The 21620-nt window shown below is 37.1% G+C and overlaps 1 protein-coding gene across 2 annotated transcripts in view; it reads left to right on the top strand.

Moving 5' to 3' along the window:
* The window catches only part of GUCY1A2 (guanylate cyclase 1 soluble subunit alpha 2), a 334359-nt gene that overhangs the window by 189858 nt on the left and 122881 nt on the right, over positions 1-21620 (top strand). For both annotated transcript variants that reach the window (XM_055306204.1, XM_055306205.1), the window contains exon 5: positions 1270-1755. In XM_055306204.1, the coding sequence (XP_055162179.1) occupies positions 1270-1755 (486 nt within the window). The remainder of the gene's footprint in view (positions 1-1269; positions 1756-21620) is intronic.

Below are 21620 nucleotides of genomic sequence, written 5' to 3'. Positions count from 1 at the left end.
GAAAATAAATTTAATGAGCCACATCCACATGACAGTGGAAAGTGGTATAGGTTAAACAGATGTGCACTCTTGGTGGTCAACTCCTGGGCTGTTCTTTCTAGGTCATTACCACCTCTCTCCTTTCCAGGAGATACCTTACTCTGACCCAGATAACTCTGTACAGCCACATCCTTTTTTAATTTTTATTATTTTTTAAAGATTTTATTTATTTGACAGAGAGAGAGGGGGAGAGATAGCATGAGCAGGGGAGGGATAAGCAGAGGGTAAGGGAGCAACAGGATCCTCACCAAGTGTAGAGGCTGATGTGGGACTCTATCCCAATCCTGGGATCATGACCTGAGCCGAAGGCAGATGCTTAACTGACTGAGCCACTGAGTCCCACTGTACAGTAACATCCTAAGTGCATTTCCTTTCCTGCTGCCGCTCCTTCCCTTGGAATGGCTCATAGGGTGCCTTGCTAAGCTAGCATCAGTTTGTGTCCACTGATGGAACACATGAAACATCAGTCGCCCAAGTTCTGTAGTCAAAGAGTACAGAAAGGAGGGACCAATTTAAAGTAGTGCATCTTCAGATTCTTTATCTTCCTAACTGAATTCCTTTAGTGTTATTCTGATTTAGGGGGTATATTTTCAGCTCTTAGTGAACATGATAGTTGATTGAAAATCACTTCCTGATAATACAGACATAATCACATCTAGTTTAAATTTTTATTTTTAAAGATAAAGTGAATCATTCTGTAAGTCAGTGCAAGAACTACTATATATTCAAAGGTCTACAAGCCTTGAAAAATGACTTATGTAAGGCCAAACAATTATTTTGATTTATTTGAATTTCTGGACTTTTTTCCCCTGAGTGTTATTTTAATGACTTGAATATAGTTGTTTTGACAGATGGATTTATCCTAATTTTATTATTAAGCAGGTTGAAAGGTGCTAAATTGACTCATGAGCCAATTTCATGATGAGCCTGAGTGTAATTTCATTTTGAATAAAAAATGTTTCTGAGGTTCATTTCTCATTGATCTCACTCATCATTTCATCATTGTCTTTAGGAAGTGGCAAAGTGGGGCATAATAACAAAGATTTCTGTTCAGAACCATGAATTTTACACAGGTTGACAACCATATTCAAATTTGCTCATATGAATGCAGAAATTCAACATAGCTAATATACATTTCTTGTTCCTTCTCTTCATCAGATAGTAAATTAACTTTTTTTGTGAACCTACTATGTGAAGAGCACTGATTAAAATTTCATGTTAATTTTGCAGGTGATGGAAGTCAAAGGACAGATGATCCATGTCCCAGAATCAAATTCCATTTTATTCTTGGGCTCTCCATGTGTGGACAAGTTGGATGAACTCATGGGCCGAGGGCTGCATCTCTCAGACATCCCTATTCATGATGCCACCCGAGATGTCATTCTGGTTGGTGAACAGGCAAAGGCACAAGATGGCTTGAAGAAGAGGATGGATAAATTAAAGGCAACTTTGGAAAGAACTCATCAGGCCCTGGAAGAAGAAAAAAAGAAAACAGTGGATCTTCTGTATTCTATTTTCCCTGGTGATGTAGCCCAGCAGCTGTGGCAAGGGCAGCAGGTGCAGGCAAGAAAGTTTGATGACGTTACCATGCTCTTCTCGGACATTGTTGGCTTCACAGCCATATGTGCCCAGTGTACTCCCATGCAGGTGATCAGCATGCTGAATGAACTGTATACCAGGTTTGACCACCAGTGTGGATTTTTGGATATTTATAAGGTAAAGGGGTTTAGTTACTTATACACAAGTATTTTTTTATCATAAGTTATCTTAAATTGCAAGGATACAATTTTCTTTGTAAAGTTAAACTTGGTAGTAAATAATGGAAATCTCTTTAATTTAGAAATTTTAGACAGAATACAAGTACTCCTGTTTAATGGGTACATGTCCATTATAAGTCAGTTTATAGTATTGACTAATAGGTAACTGAATCATAATATTGTTTAGTAAGGAAAAGGCTGTAGAGCTCCTTCTCTAAGTTCATTATTATTATTATAGAATTAAACTGCTGAGTTCCAGACAACTTTTCACAACATAATTAGTCTTTCTTAGAGAACAGGATTCGAATATGAACTAAGAGTTTTTATTTGACAGTTAATATGAAGAAGTAAGTTATGTTAAAATATGCATTGCATTATCAGTAAATGATGATTAATCAGTGTTTTTGCACTGCATTGTCAAATAAGGTAAGTCCTTCTAATTCTGAAGGAATACTTGTAAATATTCTATCTATTACCAAATGACCAGTGGTTTTTAGTGGAAGCACTTTACTTTTCCAAGCCAAATAGTGGAAGAGCTTTGAAAATGGGTACCAGTTACCATTTTTGGGGTCTGATTTGGTGAACTCCTTATGAATTTATTACCCAAATTGGGGCAATCTCTTGAGTGATTCAGCCTCTTATCCACCTAATGAATAACTCTGTAACTTCACATAATTTCCCATGGATTACGCATTGTTGAGGTACATGGTTTTTTTATATGAAGAACATAAAGTACTTGGAGTATAAACAGTAGTGAACTGTAGGCTTTTATTTTCTCTTTACTAATCCATTTACACTGCTTTCTTTTTATAGTATGATCTACACATAAGAAGACTTGAAAAGAAGCATTGTAGTTTCATATTATTATCCCACAGGGTGTTTTCATTATCGTGTTTCTCCTTTAGAAAAACATGTTTTCTAGTTCCATTATGTATAATGTGTAGCTGATGCTAAATATTTTAATGAGTCTCTTTGGAGGGGTGAACATTCAGTGTGTGGTATAAGCAAACTTCCTTATAATGTATTGTTATATAATATATGGCAGAGGTTGCCAAATATCTGATCCTAAATCAAAGAGACATGACAGTGAGTTTGCCACTGTTACACTCGGTCATTTCCAGAAGGTAGAGCAACTTGGCCTGAATCTGCCAGCATATTCCTTTCCCCAGACCGAGGGCTCTACTGCACTAATCTCAGCAATGACCAACCTCCTTCCTCTATGAACCCCTGATTTGCTGTGTTAGCTTTCTCCAACTAAAGTTGTCATGTTATTTTGGCCCTAAGCTCTTAAAACTAAATGAGAATGATAAACAAATAACTAGATTCTCCTTTGAAAGAGCAAGGGAATCCCTAATTTAATATAAGCATCAGGTTTTGAGGAAAAAAAAAACATGTCTTCTGAGGGTACTACCACTTCGAGGTTTGAAATATGGATTTCACAGACATCAAGTTTCCTTTCGCTTGAGATAAGCTAGGATACCTCATTGTAAAAGAAAATTTATGGGACTATCCTGCATGATCCTCAAATTTTTCTGTATGTTTTTTACACCATGGATAGTTCCAAAAAGTAGTAAATAATTATCAGCAAGTTTTCAGTTATAAAATGAATTTACTGTTTCCCTGATTCTAAGGATTGGCTTTCCAGCCTTCATATATAAACAAAACATTCCTGGTTCACAAATTCTCTTAAATTCAACTTGCTTATGAAATTTCAGCAATAAGTTTATAAAATAATACAATTTTAAGGCCAGGTATTTTTAACATACCTTTGGTGCTGGTATGTGTTTGTATCTTGAATAGGTGTCTGTAGCAGGTTTCATGTTCACTCAGGTAATGGGGGTTGAGTGTAGAGTCCAGACAGGGAAACACGTTATGTGCTAAAGCAGAGTGATGATAGGATGGCCAAAGAGAGAGAAAGACAAAATAAAGAGAGAATATTACCCTTGCATAGGATCAAGCAATGTACATTGTAGGAAATTTATTAGGAGAAACATAAATTAGAAATCTTCTGAGTTACCTAATTTGAGATTTCTAATCATCATAAGCAGACTAGCTTATTTTCTAGAAAATTTACACGGTGCTATTTTTTACCATGAGCTATCTGCTAAATTTTTAATGGCTATTGAAAAAAAATTCTAAAGGTGGTAGAATTTTTAAAGGACCATACACCTGCTGATTTCATAAAATTAAGACTTTTGCTGGACTTAGAGTCCATTTAGAATTTTTGTGGAATAATTATACCACACAGAAAAATATGGTGGAGCCCACTTTTATATTAGAAATGTGAAAGGAAACCAAGTAGAGCTGAATGCCAAGAAAAACGCAGAAAGAGTTCCCCACAGGGGGGCACTTAAAGTCTGCCACTGTCCAGTGAGACTCCAGTTCCCAAACTGATGGTTGTCCTTTTCTTGATCATCATTCTATTCCATGTTTACCTATCATTTGGGAGGATAACGCAGTGATAGATTATAATTCCAGGGGTAGAATAAAGTAGGCTAAAGTAGGCTGTAGTGAGAAATAAACCTTCTACAAAGAAGGAAGTGTAAGAGGAAGCTATAGATTTTACTGTGCATGTTTCAAGCATTTAGAAAATTAAAATCTTTACAATGCTTGGCTGCCAAGATGTTACAGGTATATGAATACAAGTAAAATCTAGGTAAATTGAAGGAAGCATGGGTTATAATTTTGATCCTCTTATAATTAGAAAAGTAAATATTTAGTAAAAAGTCAACATAAAGAGTGCACGGTTTTGCTCCTCTAATTTTATAGGGTATAGAGAATGAACAAAGAACCAGTAATTCTAACCTTTCTTATTTTTGGCATATAGATGATAATGATGGCATTAGATATTGAAGCAACCTAGAGAGGGTTCTACCTTACTTTATACTATTGCCTCTGGCAAGCCCATTAGTTAGAAACAAGGGAGAAGCAAGAAGGGTTAGTGAGGTCTTCATGCTTCTCTCACTCCATTGAGCCAAGGATGCAGTCCCCCGGTGCTATCTTAAATGCACTTCTTAGACATCTCTTCTTCATACCTTTAAGCACTTTGTAAACTGCACTTTTCTCCATTTTGTCACCTATAAAGTTAAGATGCTAAATGTATCCACCTCAGAGTTACTGTATTTCAGTGAGCTGATAGAGGCAAAGTGTTTATAACAGCAACTGGCGTGTGGTAGTGAAGTACAGGGGAGCAGGCATTGTTAGTTCTCAGACAAGTACATCTGGACATACAGAAGTGTGCCTATGAGACTACTCTGGGTGTTTTCGTATGTAGATAACAAGAGTGTACTCTGTGCTTATGACAAAAGAATAAAATATCATCTCACTTAATCTCCCATGATTAACAGGTGGGGTAGTTTCATTATGTCCATTGAGAAAGGTTAAATAATCCAGACAACATGACTCATAAATCAGTATTTTAACAAGAGCTTGTCTGATTCTAAAGGCTATAATATTTTCATGAGTCTGGGCTATGATCTAGACAAAGATAAAAGAACAAAAACAAATAGTGGAACCGGTTTTAAAACTATGTCATGTCATCAGTAACTATAGTTAGACTGTCACCTGTTGAAGAAAAATCCTGTGATCACCTTGTCCAAATCTGCCCACTTCCCTTCTAGTAGCAAATAGTTCAGAGTTTTGAGAAGCTGTGTTTACAAGTTGGGGGCTCTCAGGGTGCCTAGGTGGCTCAACTGGTTAAGTATCTGACTCCTAATTTCAGCTCAGGTCATGATCTCATACTCATGAGATAGAGCCCCATATTGGGCTCTGTACTAGGTATGGAAGCTGCTTAGGATTCTCTCTCTCTCTGCCCCTCTTTCCCTGCTTGCTCTCTCTCTCTCTCAAAAAAAAGGGGGGGACTGTCCCATCTGCCATCCTCCTTTTTGATCAGAAACCAGTAGCATCTTCTCTCTTCATTACTTTTATGGAGAATAACATACCAAGAATGGAACAATGGGATCAGTGTTCCCAAGTGCAGGCCATGGGCAATATAATTTTAAAATAATAAAATGAATAAAAATTTATTTTTAAAAATAATTTTGCCCAGGCAACTCTTAAAAAAACGTTAGTAATAAAATCTTTTCCTCTTTTGTGGTGGGGGTAGAAGAAGCATTTCCATTGCAAACCCCAAACTTGGTTTACACAGGTTAGTGAAGTTATACATTAAGTATCACTGCCAGACTTGGGTTGGAGAGAATGGGTAGAAAGATAAGATGGAGTAGCCAGAAAATGCCAGATTTGTTAGATCAAGGAACTGGTGTTGAGTATCTGAAAAACAACACAAAGTTCATATTGACAAGGGAATGCAAGTATTCTAAGTGGGTAACAAAATAGGAAGGAAGAGGAATCCAGACCCATTCTTAGGGGAACAAACCTTTGGGACTGAGAACAAGGATACAGGAACTGGAAACAAGGCATTGTGTCCAGGCAGCAAGTATGAAGACAAGCATCAGGACAAACAGATACAGAGCCAGAGTCTTTTCCTCGTCCAGGACTCTTAGAACCAGGGGATGCATAGGTTCCCCTCTATAGAGTCAACAGGTAATATAATAATGCAACTTCATCAAAGGATATAGAGATAACCACTGAGCTTTTAAATGCTGAAACAGGAGTTAGACCCCCAGAGGAGCTAGAGTTAGCAGGTTAGTTCTATCCATTCTTGAAAATGAATAGAACATATTTGGAGACTCTTGACATTACTATAATTTGAAAATTGTGAGATAGCTTGAGTCCTGAAAATCTCCAAAAACCAATGGAGACACTATTGATTTTGTAACTTCCAAACTTCTGTAAATACAACACAAATAAAAAGAGCTAGGAAGCTGTTAAGATCATATACATTTCATATAATTTATATAAGTAGATTGTTCTGTTTTGGTCTATTAACTATAGAGTCCTAAAATGTACATCCTAAAATGAATAGAGAATACAGAAGTACACAGTGATAAATATCCAAGATAGTAAGGTTTATATATCAGATGGACAGAGTTCAATCTTGAGTAGGCACATTAATACCTCAAGGAAACAGTCATGCTCCCCTTTGGATTCAGACGTCTTAGTGAAGACTGTGTATACTTTGCACTATCAAGCTAGTGGTTTGTAAATTGGATAAGGAGCTATCCCAGACTAAAATTCCCATCATTAACCTACTTTGTAGGAGCTGAGAGCAGATGTTTCTCATATAAACTTACCAGGCTACAGAACTCTATGCCTCGAGAATTTTTTTTTCTTGTCTTTTGACCAAATGGAGCTACTACAGCCTTTGTCCACTGGACCTTCAGCCAGTTTCCAGAAAATGAAGCAGAATCTCAAGGATACACTCTAGAGTGAATTGGATTCAGCAAGAAAAAAAATACTGAAATGCCTCCCTTCCAACTCGGTTTGTTTTGTGATAAAATAGCCTTTTAAAATACTTAAGTACTTAGGTTATTCTTGGAATTTTAGAAATATGTGTATATCCTCTTACTCCATTTCCCAGCACTGAATGCCCATTTCATATGGTAAATACTGAGTGACTGGTTCATCCCCCCCCCCCAGATTTACATATTTTCTGCTTTAATGATCAGTACACATACATTTGAAATTAAAGCTAACCAAAGATTTATACTAGTCCTCAGTGGTTTCCATCAGCATCGATGCCATTGATTTTTACTAGAAATGAAGTCACAGTGTCTTCTCATACATCTAGAAAACAGGAATTTCTAAAGTAAAAATATGTGTGTATATATATATATATTTTTTTCCACATCGTTCATTCACTCATCCAATAAATATTGTTGCCTCACTCACTTGATAATAGGGTATGGCTCCTATGGAAGCCTACAAAGTGTTATGGAAATTCATATATATATTTTTAGCCCAATTTTAATGAGTAGAAAAGAACTAATTTATATGCTTTGTAAGGTAAGGTGAAAGTCACAGATAAGCATTCTATTCTGATATCTTTTCTACTAGGGGGATTGTATTGTCACTTTCAAAATACATTAATGCCCTAAAAATTACCTGATGAGGGTTTTGCCTCATTTAAATTCTTGCCTTCCCCATACTTAGGTTGGAGATAAGGGAGAAACAAGGGGAAGGGTGGATACTTTTCCATGTTCCTGCCCTGTATTCAGATAAAGCTGCCGAGCCCCAGTGCTACCTTACTATATGCTACGTGGAGTTCTGGTCCTTTTACATTTAACCTCTTATTTGCCCTCTCTACTTGAGTTTTGCCATCTGTAAATAGACTAATTTCATCTACATCATAGTTATATTTTATGAGTTTTTAAATGAAATAGGCATAAAGTGTTTATTGCAGTGTCTGGGCCATGGTAGTAAATATAGATACTAACTGTCCTTTCTCAAATAGGTGTTTCTGGGTATAGATGGTGAGTGGGTGTGTGTTTTATATGCACATGCTTATATGTGCATGTGTTTGTATATAAATACGGTGTAGCCAGTGATTTTTTAAAAAATATTTTATTGGGCAGCCCCAGTGGCTCAGCGGTTTAGCGCCGCGTTCGGCTTGGGGTGTGATCCTGGAGACCCGGATCAAGTCCCACGTCGGGCTCCCTGCATAGAGCCTGCTTCTCCCTCTGCCTGTGTCTCTGCCTCTCTCTCTGTCTGTCATGAATAAATAAATAAAATCTCTTAAAAATATTTTATTTATTTGATAGAGAAGAGAGGAAAGCTCAGAGGGAGAGGGGGAGGGAGAGGGAGAAGCAGGCTCCCGGCTGAGCAGAAAGCAGAATGAGCCTGGGGCTCCATTCCAGGACCTGGGATCAGGAACTGAGCCAAAAGCAGATGCTTCACTGACTGACACATTCAGATGCTCCTAACCAGTGCTTATTAGAGATAGATAAAATGTTAATTTGCTTGGGTTCATTCTTTCAGGTCATGAGAATTACATTGTATACCACAGAAAGTGTATGAAAGGAGGATAGGGAGAGAAGTAAAAGTCAGGGCTAAGAGAAGCCCCCTGAAATGCATTGTTTGTAGCATCATCACTGGGTCCTCGCAGATCCTCATTCCTGAAGATGAGTCCATCCATAGTCTGTTTTCATTTTAATCTGAATAAAGTGTAACTTCTAAAGATGACAGTATTTCTTTCAGTAACATTGACTCTCCCAATGTTATGACCAACACTAAGAAATGGAACCAAAAATGTTTATTTTTTTATGTTCTAATCTGTCATCCTGAATAGTTTGCTTTCTACATTCAAACATTTTCTTTCAGTGTTGTGACAAATTCTGAAACAGAGAGAAGGGTAAAATAACTTGGATTACCACTCAGAAATCAAAATTGATGAAGTGTCTTGCTGACTTTATCAAACAAAGTGTTTGAGGGTGGTTCTTTTTATCCTTAATGATTTTTAATCTTCTAAAGAGTGGTGGAAGCTGCTCAGAGATTGACGTTTTTGATTTTTACACTGCCAGGTGTTATGGACTGAATGTTTGCATCCTCCCAAAGTTCATTTATTGAAACCCTAACCCACAATGTAGTGGTGTTTTGAGGTGGGGTCTTCGGAAGGGTAATTTTGTTTAGATGAGGGAAAGACCCCATTATGGAATCAGAGTCCTTATAAGAAGAGGAAGAAACCAGAGTTCCCTCTGTTTTTGCCAAGTGAGGACACAGGGAGAAGGTGGCCACCTGCTAGCCAGGAAGTGGACCCTCACCAGGGAAATGAATTAGAGCACCTTGATCTTAAATAACCAGCCACCAATGCATGCTGTGAGAAAGTCCTGTTTTTTGAGTCATCTAGTCCATGATATTCTGTTATAGCAGCCTGAGTGGAATAAGACACCAAGAAAATCTCTACAAGTCTAATAATAGTCTGGAAATTTATGATATAAGTCTCTAGCAAGTTTTCTTAGTATATGAAGCCCATGTTGCTAGGATTTCCTGTATCTATAAGGGTAAATGTTACTCTATGGTATAAGTGAAAGATTTTTCACTAGCCTTTATGCAGCTTATGTTATTACAGAGTGCCTGTCTTTTGTGTATCAATCAGCTGTAAAGAAGTTAAGCTCTGAGCTCACCAGCATGTTTGCCCTTGCCACCAACACCTTTATATCAGGACATTGTGAGAACCTAGGTTTTACTCCGTATATATTTTGCAATTTTAAGTCTACCACCTAGTCAGTGAGTTACTCCATTATGTTAACTTAAAAATTTCACTTAAAAACATCAATTTTTTTCTTTGTAAAAAACTGTCATTACATAATCATTTCTGTTACCCTGAGGCCATTTAGCAGAGGAATTCTGGCAAGCTTTAGAATGTGAACATGTCAGTTATAGTCACATCAAGGTTTGTAATACGTGAGTATAGGATGAGCTTACTAAAATGGAAATTGATCTTCTAGATAGGACAGCTGTCTCTCACTTATCTGACAGGGAAGCCGCAGTGCAATCTGCAAATCTTAATTGGATTGTTTCTGTTACCTTCCTCACTAAACCTCAATTAATGTTTGTTATAGAGCAGAAATGTAATACACAATTCTCTCACTTTTTACCCCTTGAAACACTGATTTAAAAAACGCAAATCCCTGAAAACAAAATGGAACTTAAAAAAGTGGAATTCACATATACTAAATATAAACTGTGTTCTAAACACAGTGCTGAATGCCTTAATTGGGGTATCTTATTTATTTTCCAGAAGACCACTATTACATTGGTGTTCTTTCATCCCTTTTGAAGATAAGTTTTAGTAAGTGGCAGAGATGTCATTTGAATTTAGCTCTGATTCGGCCAAAAGTTTATATTGTCGAAAACAGTGGTTGAAATCATTCATGTTTCAGATAGTTACCATTCCTAATTAGATGCAGAAGTAGGACCAAAGATTGTTCTAGCTTTTATATATGTATATTTCAGAAATTAGTATCTTGCATCCAGTAGTTGATAGTCACAAGACAAATTTCATATTGTTACAATGAGAACATTGGGAATGTCACAGGACTGTTGAAAGAGCAATGAAAACTAATAACCAAAACTCTTTATTATGAACACGAGGCTCTTGAAATAATAGTTGGAGGATGAGTTTGAGTTTTTAAATTGTGATTTGAATTTTAGCCTAGAGTTAAGAATATAACTAGGTCTCCTTTTTTTAAGGCAAATCTGTACTGTTTTTTAATATGTGTTGGACTTCGTAAAGACTCATTCTCTTTGGTTCTAGGAAGCTAAAGAGAATCTTTATGCAGAAGTTAAAAAAAATACTTTAAGCACAATAGAATATCCTTATGAAAGTTAGTGTTCCCCAAAATGAAATAGATTGGTTAGAGCTCTATGTTCTGGTCACTGGACTGAATCAAACACAATCTACAATCTTTTGATGGGATAGGTAGAAGGAAATCTCAAAAGGTCACTTCATTCCATGAGATTCTACAATTCTAAATATTCCATGTTAGAGCTATACGTAGTTGGCTAGGAAAATGTTCCCAAAGTGAAAATTAGCCCTGGTGATTCTCTATTAATAGGTTATTCATATATGGCAAATTTGAAATTATTTAGATTTATTTTTTAAAGACTTTTTAAGGTGGAAAAGTGAGATTTAGCTTTGTTTTCTGAAATTCAGGTATTTGATTATAAATGTATGCATATTATGATGCATTTTTCAAGCCTTGAAATTGTTAATAGGACTTTTAATAATCTAGAAAACTAAGAAATCAGCTGAAACAAAATTCTTATTGGACTGCTGATCCAACTATGTGTGTGTATGCACACACATGTTAGAATGTATGAAAGCTGCCTATTAAGATAATGCTGTTCTTAAGATAGTCCAAAGCAATATTTTTTAATTTCCTATTTTCCTTGGATACCCAAAGTTTGCTATTGTATACATTTCTTTTCAACTGTCATGGAAAGAAAACTTTGTGCTTCTCACATTTTCCACTTAACCTAATTTCATTACTCATGTCACTGCCTCATAGTAGGGCATATTTTAGCCCTCTGATGAAAGGAGTTTCTGTAACTCTCCCAGGGAGGCCAGATTAGACTATTGAATTTGCTTATGACTGTGCAATTACATTTAAGCAGAGGGGGAAGCATATTAGATATCAATCCTGAAAAGCTAATTTTAATTCTTTGTTACTTAATTAAGTTATATCACATACCTGTGCTTACCTTCTGCTTCTACAAAGTGGGAACAGTAGTACTGATCTAACATTTTTGTTGCAGTTGGCACATAAATTGTGCTCAGTAGATCATTGTTGTTGGGATTTTTTTCTGTCCATAAATTCAAAGTAATAACACTATCTGCAGTAAATACCTTGTGAATTAATGAACAGTGCAAGTAGCTGACTCCATCCTCACTGAAAAGAAAGAAGACCAGGGCCGCCTGAGTGGCTCAGTGGTTGAGCGTCTTGGCTCAGGGTATGATCCCAGGATCCTGGGATCAAGTCCCTCATGAGGCTCCCCCCGGGGAACCTGCTTCTTTCTCTGCCTGTGTCTCTGTCTCTCTCTCTGTGTCTCTCATGAATAAATAAATAAAATCTAAAAAAATATATATTAAAAAAAAAAGAAAGAAGACCAGGGCTAAACAGTGCCGTGGGAAATTTGCTATGAAGGGAGGGAAGAAGAGTGTCTGAGTCCATTTGGATTGGTGTAACAAAAATACCAAAGACCAGATAGTTGTAAACAACAGAAGTTGTTCTGGAGCCTCCTGGTTCTGGGAGGCTGGGAATTCCAAGATCAAGGTGTCAGCAAACTCAGTGTCTAGTGAACAACTGGTTCCATTGATGGCTGTCTTCTTGTCGTATCTTCACATAGTAGAAGGGACAAGGATGCTTACCTTCTGTGGTCTCTCTTATAAGGGCCCTAATCTGATTCATGAGGGTAGAGCCCTCCCAAAAGTCTCTGATCATTTCCCAAAATTCCTATATACCAATATCATTACACTGGGGATTAGCTTTCAACATAGGACGTTGGGGGGAACATAAACACTCAATCTACAGTAGACATTGATATTTTGTTGAATGCCTACTATGTGCCAGATATCATACTAAGTTTTTTATATATGCCTATTGATTTATTTTTATCTTCAACAAATAATTATTGACCACCTACTGTATTCTACATGCTAAGCTAATAAGTATTGGAGCATAGTGGTACTTAAGGCAGACATGGTCCAAATCCATAGATGCTTATAACTGATTATGGGGGAACATTAAACAATAATTACATAGACAGTTAATAATTAAATAAAATTATGGTTATCACTGGAGAGGTATAAAATTATTTAATCTTTTCAGCAGCCTTGTAAAATAGATATTATCTGCCTTTCACAGAAGATGAAAATGAGATAAAAGGTTATAAAGAACTTGTTTGAGGTCACAAAGATGGTGGATTTAGCATTGCTCAGGCTTTTTCCATTAGAGAAGGGTGCTTGGCGAGGTCTCAAGACTTCCTGATCCTACGGAGGTCCATAACTTTGACCAACCACGTTTACCTATTTATACCTTAGAGAAATGTTTCTTGACCACATACTGCATGTCAGGCACCACATGTAGTAGTGAGCTAAGTCGACATGACACCTTCCTCCATGAAGTTCACAGTCTAATGATGAAGACAGTGATTGATCACTACTCAAAAAATATATTAACTACCATAGAATGACTGAGAAAAATTACATGGTGTTAGCCTGTGAGACACCTGATTTATTCTGAGAGCTCAGGAAGGCATCCCTGAGGAGATATCCTTTAAATAGAGGTCTGAAGGATGAGAAGGAACCAACTGGATAGGAAAGATGGTGGGAGTCAAGGATTCTATGCAGTGGGGTCAAGGTATGTAAAGACTCTGAGTCAGAAAGGAACATGATGAAATTGGAGCAACTAACGAAGATCACCATGGTCAAACTTAAATAATGCAAGAGTAGCACAAGATAGAGATAGAGAAGTAGATAGGAGCTAGAACCTATAGATGTTTTAGCTATTCTAGGAATTTTGTTCTTAATTATCAGAGCAAAATGAAGTCATTGAAGGATTTTGAATAGAGGAGTGACACAAGTAGATTTACTTCATAAAAATCACTTTAAAAGTGATGTGGGGCATAGATCTGAGGTGAGGAGTTAGCAAGAGCAGAACATAAGGATATCATTGCTGTTGTTCAACTGAGAAATGTTGGTAGCATTACCTGGGCTGGCAGGTGTGTATGAGAAGCTTGTGTCAATGTTGGAAACATGATGGAAGTGGTTAATTTTGTCTACTTAATGGAAATACTTCCATTATTCATGAAAATCACCTGATCATCTGAATATGTTCTTGATTTGGTATTATGCAGGCTAAATCTGAGTTGATTGTTAACAATAACTTTGATGTTGAAAGATAATTTATACATTATCTTTATTGACCTAGCCCTTAATAGAGGTGTTTATAATACAGTTTGACTCAGTCATAATTCTCTAAGCATCTAGTATGTTAGCACTCTATTAGCCCCTGCAGGACTTAAAAAGATAACTAAGATATTATCCTTGCCTTCAAAAGTAAATGACCTAGTAATCTAGACAAGATGAGAACAAAGCATAAAGACAAATGACTGCAGTGGCAGATATGCTAAAGTCAAGTTTTACTGAGTTTCTACAAAAGAAACCATCAAAATGTCTTTCATAGAGCCTTTACTGTTTTGCATTCCCAACAGCAAAGAATGACTTCCTGTTGCTTTAAATCCTTGTCAGCATTTGGTGTTTTCACTGTTCTGGATTTTGGCATGTAGTGGTGTCTCATTATTGTTTAATTTGCAGTTCTTTGATGACATATGATGTGATGCATCTTTTCATATGTTTATTTGCCATCTATGTTATCTTTTTCAGTGAGGTGTCTGTTAAAGTATTTGGCCCATTTTTTAATTAGATTGTTTTCTTATTGAATTTGAAGAATTTCACAAGTCCGTTATCACATATATCAATCTGATATCAATATTTTCTCCCAGTCTCTGTCTTGTTTTCCTATTCTCTTGCTATTATCTTTTACAGAGTGGGAGGTTTTAATTTTAAGGAAATGCCATTTCATTTTTTCAGTTATTTCTTTCATAGATCATGTTTTTGGTATTGTACTAAAAAGATATCACCGTACCCAAGGTCATCTAGGTTTTTTCCTATCTTCTAGGAGTCTTCTAGTTTTCCATTTTCCATTTAAATCTTGATCCATTTTGAGTCAATTTTTGTGAGGTTCTGTGTCTGTGTCTAGATTCATTTATTTCGCATGTGGATGTCCACTTGTTTCAACTTAATTTGTTGAAAGACTATCTTTGCTCCATTGTGTTGCTCCTGCTCCTTTGCCAAAACTCAGTTTCCTATATTTATGGGAATCTACATCTGGCTTCAGAGTTCTGTTCCACTGATGATTTGTGTATTCCTTCACCAATATCATTGTGTCTTGATTACTATAGCTTTATTGTAAGTCTTGAAACTATTTACTTTTGTGACATCAACTCACATTATTTAACACTCATTATATGTTTACTGAAGATAAAGCAGACATTCACTGCTCTCCAGGGACAATGTTTAAGGTTCTAGCAAATCAGGAATCCCTTTTCTTGAAAATAATATACTCAATAATTATTTTATAAAGAGAATGGATGATTCAAAGTAGAACAGTAATTCTGCGTATAAACATGGTGGTGGGAGATACAGAATATATGCAAAGAATTTTGAGTCATTCATTTTTATTGGAGCATAGAGTAAGTTAAAACGGTAGAAAGGGTGCCCTGTGACAGGACAGACTACTGGACAGCAGAAAGAAATTTTCAGTTGTCTGCATCTAACTTGAAGATTGAGAAAGAAATTTTGACTGAGTATTTCAATATTTTTTTTTGTTTGCATGACCCAGTATTTGATAACTTTTATGGTAAAACCTGGGACCTGACAACAGCATTTTCCACATGGTTGAAAGTGGAGTTTACATTGATGGATCTATTGAGCATTTTATCAGGAAAAGAGCTTTCTTTGATAGGCAGTCATTTGGAATCTATTTTCCCTCATTTGGGAGTAGTTCCCAGGCCAAATCACCATTCTATTTATATCCATGACCTCCTTTCCAGTGCTGTATCAGCTGAGCGCTGTAGAGACATCCTTAAAAGAAGTAGTATTTGGGTCAGAAAATCAACCAAAATGAGTATAATTAGACATTTTTTTTAAATGAGGGATTTTTTGAAGTAGCTTTATCAGTAAACCCTTAGTTAAAGTTGTTTCCATTTGAACTGCTAAGCCATTATACACAATTGACTTGGATATATTTAACTGAACTCAACAAACTTTCTTTGGATCATTGAATACCCACTGTGCCAAATGCCTCTCAGAATTTTAGGTGTGTTGGCAGGGTGGGAGGGATGTCTGGGCTAGGAGTTGTAGTTTAAAGTTCTGATATATAAAGAAATCCCAGGAGAAGTTTACTGCCTATGGATAGGGTGGAAGACAAAGCAGGAATATATGGAAATTGCTGGGGTACAAGAGTAGAAGTGCTTTTCTTTTCTTTCTTCCTTTCAAGAGCTCATTGGGTCTTTAAAAAAAGGTGTATATTTGGTTGAATGTTGTAGTGTTTTTAGCTCACATAATGTACCAGAATTCTCCAAACTTTGGAAATCATAAAATATTCCTGAGAGCATGTGAAAATGCAGATAGCTGGGTATTACACCTATATTTTGATTTAGTAGATCTAGTTGTGAGACCTCGGGGGATTTCATTTTTAACAGGTACCCTCTGGGTGATTTTTATGTAGGTGGTCCTGAGTTTTGCATTTAAAATTTTGACAATTCCAACCTATAAATGTAGAAGTTAGATGCAATTTAAAACATTCAATAAAACTATTAAAGACCATCCTACTACTGTGCGAGGGTCCACAGATATAAAAAGTTAAATATCTAGGAGAGAGAGAATATAAACACACACACACACCCTCATAAACCAGCATGATACTGTGCTAGAGAGAGAAATTTATCCATTGGGTATGTGAATGCCAGTTACCCAGAAGTAGGGAAAGAAAACTTTAAAGTGAGGGCTCCATCTTGAGATAGCCTTTGTTTGTCTAGTTTGCAGTGTTTGGAATGTGCCCTAAAAACTGTGTACCCACTAAAGTAGAAATAATTCATTCTCTATGTGAAACATCTTTCAAAATAATGAGCATATCCATGACGTTTTCAAGGCTTCAAAAGAGTAAATAAACCTGGTTTCAACCCATCCTCTGAGTCAGGATCTCTGAGGATAATCAGGCTGTGACTTTAAAGCTATCCTGGGGAAAACAGCAGTCCACTGGTAGAAATGACAGGAGACTTTAGGTGCACATGACCTTTTATTTTCCAGAGAGAATGCAAAGAGTGTCTGTGGATGGAGACGCCTCTCTCTGAAGTGCCAGTCTGGTTAATGACTGTGCCAAATGAGGACTTTCAGTTCCTGTGCAACAAGGGGTAACAGGGATAGAGAGTTAGAAGTATTGTGAGGTTACTCTAATGACTCATCACACCTTAGTTCTTCTTGCCAATGATGGTACAGGACCTTTGCAACATTAACTCATTAATACATCAAGATTATTTCCAGAATATCAACCTTTAACATCATAAAATAGGACCCTATAATGAAGGTGCTTATATTTGATGACTATAAGATTATTTACAAAAACTAAAAAGGACAGCTTAATAATTTTGCTTTCTGTACATTGTATAAGAAAGGGATAAATACATGGAGGTGGATTCCCAATATAGTGTCTAAATGAATATGCTAAGGAGGTGTAGGCTGCTTCTTGACCCCCATGGGAGATAGAGGCTTTTCTTGCTCAGTTGCAATTACTGTTCTGTCTAATCCCAGGAACTAGGATCATTGGTGCCCCCTCCTTTAGAGTTGGGTGGCAGTGGTGTGGCAATAGCCAGGTTATCCCATCCTGCCAGCCATCACCTATGAAGTCTCATTTTTGTCCTACACCTCTGGAACTGGTGAGCGACCTACTTTTAGGAGTAAAGCCCCCACCACCCTGGGATCATGACTTGAGCCAACAGCAACTGCTTAACTGACTGAGCCACCCAGGCGCCCCCAGGGTCTTCTTTTGAACAAACTCTTACTGCAGAAACAATGCTATTGTTTAAGGATATGATGAGGTCAGATCTTCTGGACAAGTGTCATTTATTTCCATTCTAAGCGTAGGCTCAGGAATCCCTGCTCTATGTCCTTCATCTGCAGGAGCAAGACATCACCTGTCACTTCTTCTTCTTCAGACTACAGCCTCCCTGAATCTGACACAACTGCTATAATTGCTAAAGGGGAACTGTGGCCCAATTCCTATAAAACTACCTACTGTGTGAAGGGAAATCAGACTACTTTCTGCAGGGCACCCCATGGAGATACTCAAGTTATTTGGGTACTAGTGTGATTAACTTCTACCTTTGAAAATTGTTCTTGCTCAAGATTACTTGCCATCAGTTGTTGGACCTCTGCTTGGTCAACAGTGATGTGTATCTGCTGGCCTCTCTGATCTGTGGCTCACCTGCTCCTTCAGCTCTCTCATCCTCAAGATATAGCTTTTATGGACATGGCCATCATTTTGTCTAAGCCAAGGAAATGATGTTAAAGACATTCATCTACATTTGTCTCTGTCAGAGCCTTCCCACCTGCTTCTAATGTAGCTACTTAAAGATCATATTTGAAGAAGATCATTGTATCTTCAAGAACCACAACCTCAAGAACAATGAAAAGCTGGGTTCATGTGTAATGTCTGTGGCATGTTGCTTATATTCCAGGGGATAATTTCATGGCCTTAAGACCTCTGTTTGGCCACCACGACCTGAATTTTCATCACTGGCCCGGAGCCCTTTCACCCAACCTTCTGAGTATCTGGGTAAACAGGGACATTAACAGCGGTGAGCTGCTGACCCTGTTTGAGGTAAAGGGCAAAATGTAAGGGACCTCTAAATCTACCCAAGCCCAAAGTTTTTCCTGCTCTTTGCTACTGGTAAGTCTTCATGAAGGCCTGTGCCATGCTCTACCTTTTCTGGCCATCCTTTTGGATAATTTGTGTCCAGACCACCAGCAACCCCACTGTCTAGTTTCTAGGTGATGGAGAACTTCCCAATCACCTGTGGACTCAGGCTCCCTACCAACTACTAGAAAATTCCTGTCTGGCTCTTTTCAGTCATTCAGGAACCATACCTAATGTCAGATAGGTGATTGGGCTGGCACGTGTGGCTCCATGCTTTCAGCAAGGGTGATCTGATATCAGGTGATTGGCTGGTAAGTGTGGCTCCATGCTCTCAGCAAGGGTGAATATGGTATCCTTCCTGGGAATCATGTGTTTTTAGTCATAGCTAATGAGCCCATGAAGAATGCATCATATTTCTTAGCCCCCCTTTGCCCACCTGATTGTGATGGGCTGACCAAGTGCTCTGTGAGATGCCAGGAGAGAAAAGACATGTTTCATTTGTAGGCTTCATCTGTCTACCTATACCTCATTCCAACACCTCTCTTCTCTTTGTCTCTCTTTCTCACCCTTCTTCTCTCCTTCTTTATCTGTTTCTAATGACTTTAGGGATGAAAAACAGAAAGTAACAATTAGACAGCAGACTCTAATTTGCTTCTCCTCTTGATGATATCTAGAGGGAGAGAGGGAAGTTGTCCAGTAAGATAGGCTGTCAGAGCTTTCTGATCCTCTGTTTCTATGATCCCTCCCTAAGCTTTCTTTCACAAGTCCTAGAAAGTTAAACAGAAGACAGACCAAGGACTGTGAGATTGAAGGACTAAGGTGGGTGTGAGTCCCATGGAACAGGAATTATTCATTACACATTATATGCAGTGTTCTTTTAGGCTAAGCCTGGCCAGTACCACAACACACACACACACACATTCCTGCCTCCTCACTGTGCCCAGATTTTCAAGAAACCATGTAGATATGTCTTGAGCATTAGCCTGAAGAGGAGGGTAAAGAATGTTACAGGAATGAAATTCTATTAGGAACTAAAATAAATTATTTTAAATGATTACTTTAAAACTAAAATAAAGTAAATAAAAAGAACAAGTAAACGGCTCTAAGAAGTTTATCTACACCACCTTTATTGCTGGAATATTGTGAAGGTTTTTACTATAAAGGATTAAAAAGATAATATACCAAGATAGGTAAAATTTTACTATGATAAAAGCATCTATAATATGTGGAGCAACAGTTGTACATACTATTTTTAGTACATAAGCCTCCTCTTCTATATTGAGAAAAGGATGCGAAGACTATCGTTTCCATCTCCATGATTAGTTTAGCCATCTTTATTCTTCTCTAATGTCATTCAAGAAGAGGTTGAAGATGCCAAAAATAAATAAGATGCACTATTTTTAGATGGTGTCTGTTGTACTTAAGATTGTATTTTTAAAAAATATTGAGGCAGATGTAAAGGAATTCAGAACACACTCAACTTTTTGGACTGTTGTTTTGTTTTGTTTCAGTATATTTACAATCTCCACCTGTTTAATTGGTTTAATTCAAGGAAACAACCTCAGGAGTAATTGTAATGGATATATAATGTTTTCACTTTTTCTGCTCCCTGTGAAGCAAAATCGACTAATGCTTTTGAAGGTAATCCACTAAAATTTGCATATATGCTTAATTCTGCTAAACTTGCACAGACCCAAATTAGATAAAAGGAAAGGGGAGAAGAATGGAACTTTTGCAGAAAGATATAATACTAAGGTGGTAGCATTTCTGTCAAGATTTTCATGTTAAGATACTGAATATATTTGTAAGGAAAGAAAGAAACATGTATTACCTGCACTTTACAGACAGTTGGTGTTTGGAAAATTTTAAGCTATTACCTATTTGTTCATGTACTTACTAGTGTTACTCCCCCAGATATTTCTGGCTGGTGCCTGGGCACAAGAGCAGTTGAATTTTCCCATCCCCTTTATGTTAAGCATGGTCCTGTGACTTGCTTCAGTGAATGAATCTTAAGAAGCTTTATATGTCACACCTAGGTGAAAGCTGCAGGAGCTAGTGTACACTTTGTTAGAACCTCTCTTTCTTTGCCACAGCAATCAGCCCCAGGTGGGGAGGTTCTGGTAGCTTTGTTCCTAGAGTGAAGAGACATGGCACCGTATTTCTTCTGTCTTCCGATCCCTTAACCCACATAAATACATAGCATGAATCAAAAATAAGCCTTTGTTATTTTAGGACATGCAGATTTGGAAGTTATATTGTTATTGCAACATAATCTAGCCTAGCATAATGGAAATATCTTTTAGAATTTTTCTGTATGTTTAATATTTATTATTGTGAGAATTGCACATCTTGATATGGGCCATTATTTTTTGATGTCTGTTTCTTGCCTAGTTCTTGATCCTATTGTTTCTGAGCTTTAAACTGACTTCAACTATTTAGAAACTAAATAGTATAAGAGCTTGCATGATAACATACAGATTTTAATGTGAATTTGTTCTTTTGTGTATACATTTATCTTCTACTTTATTAGATTTCTGTTATCCATTGGTAATCTATTGGCCCGTCTTCTCCATACCACTACATTACACACTGCTAAAAGGGAAAGTGCAACATATAACTAAACCTGTCTTATGGTACAAATTCTAAAAAATGAGAGAAAGACAAATACCATATGATTTCACTCATATGTGTAATTTAAGAAACAAGTGAGCCAAGTGGAAAAAAAGACAAACCAAGAAATAGACTCTTAGCTACAGAGACTATAGTGATGGTCATCAGAGGGGAGTTGGATGGGAGGATGGGTGAAATAGGTGATAGAGATAAAGGAGTGCACCTGTTGTGATGAGCACCGGGTGATGTATGGAAGTGTTGAATCACTATTTTGTACACCTGAAACAGTATTACACTGTATGTTAACTGGCATTTATATAAAGCCTTTTTTTAAAAA

This window comes from Nyctereutes procyonoides, unplaced genomic scaffold (genome assembly GCF_905146905.1).
Source record: "Nyctereutes procyonoides isolate TBG_1078 unplaced genomic scaffold, NYPRO_anot_genome, whole genome shotgun sequence".
In the NCBI taxonomy this organism is placed as follows: Eukaryota; Metazoa; Chordata; class Mammalia; order Carnivora; family Canidae; genus Nyctereutes; species Nyctereutes procyonoides.
This window is presented reverse-complemented; position numbering and strand designations above follow the sequence as displayed.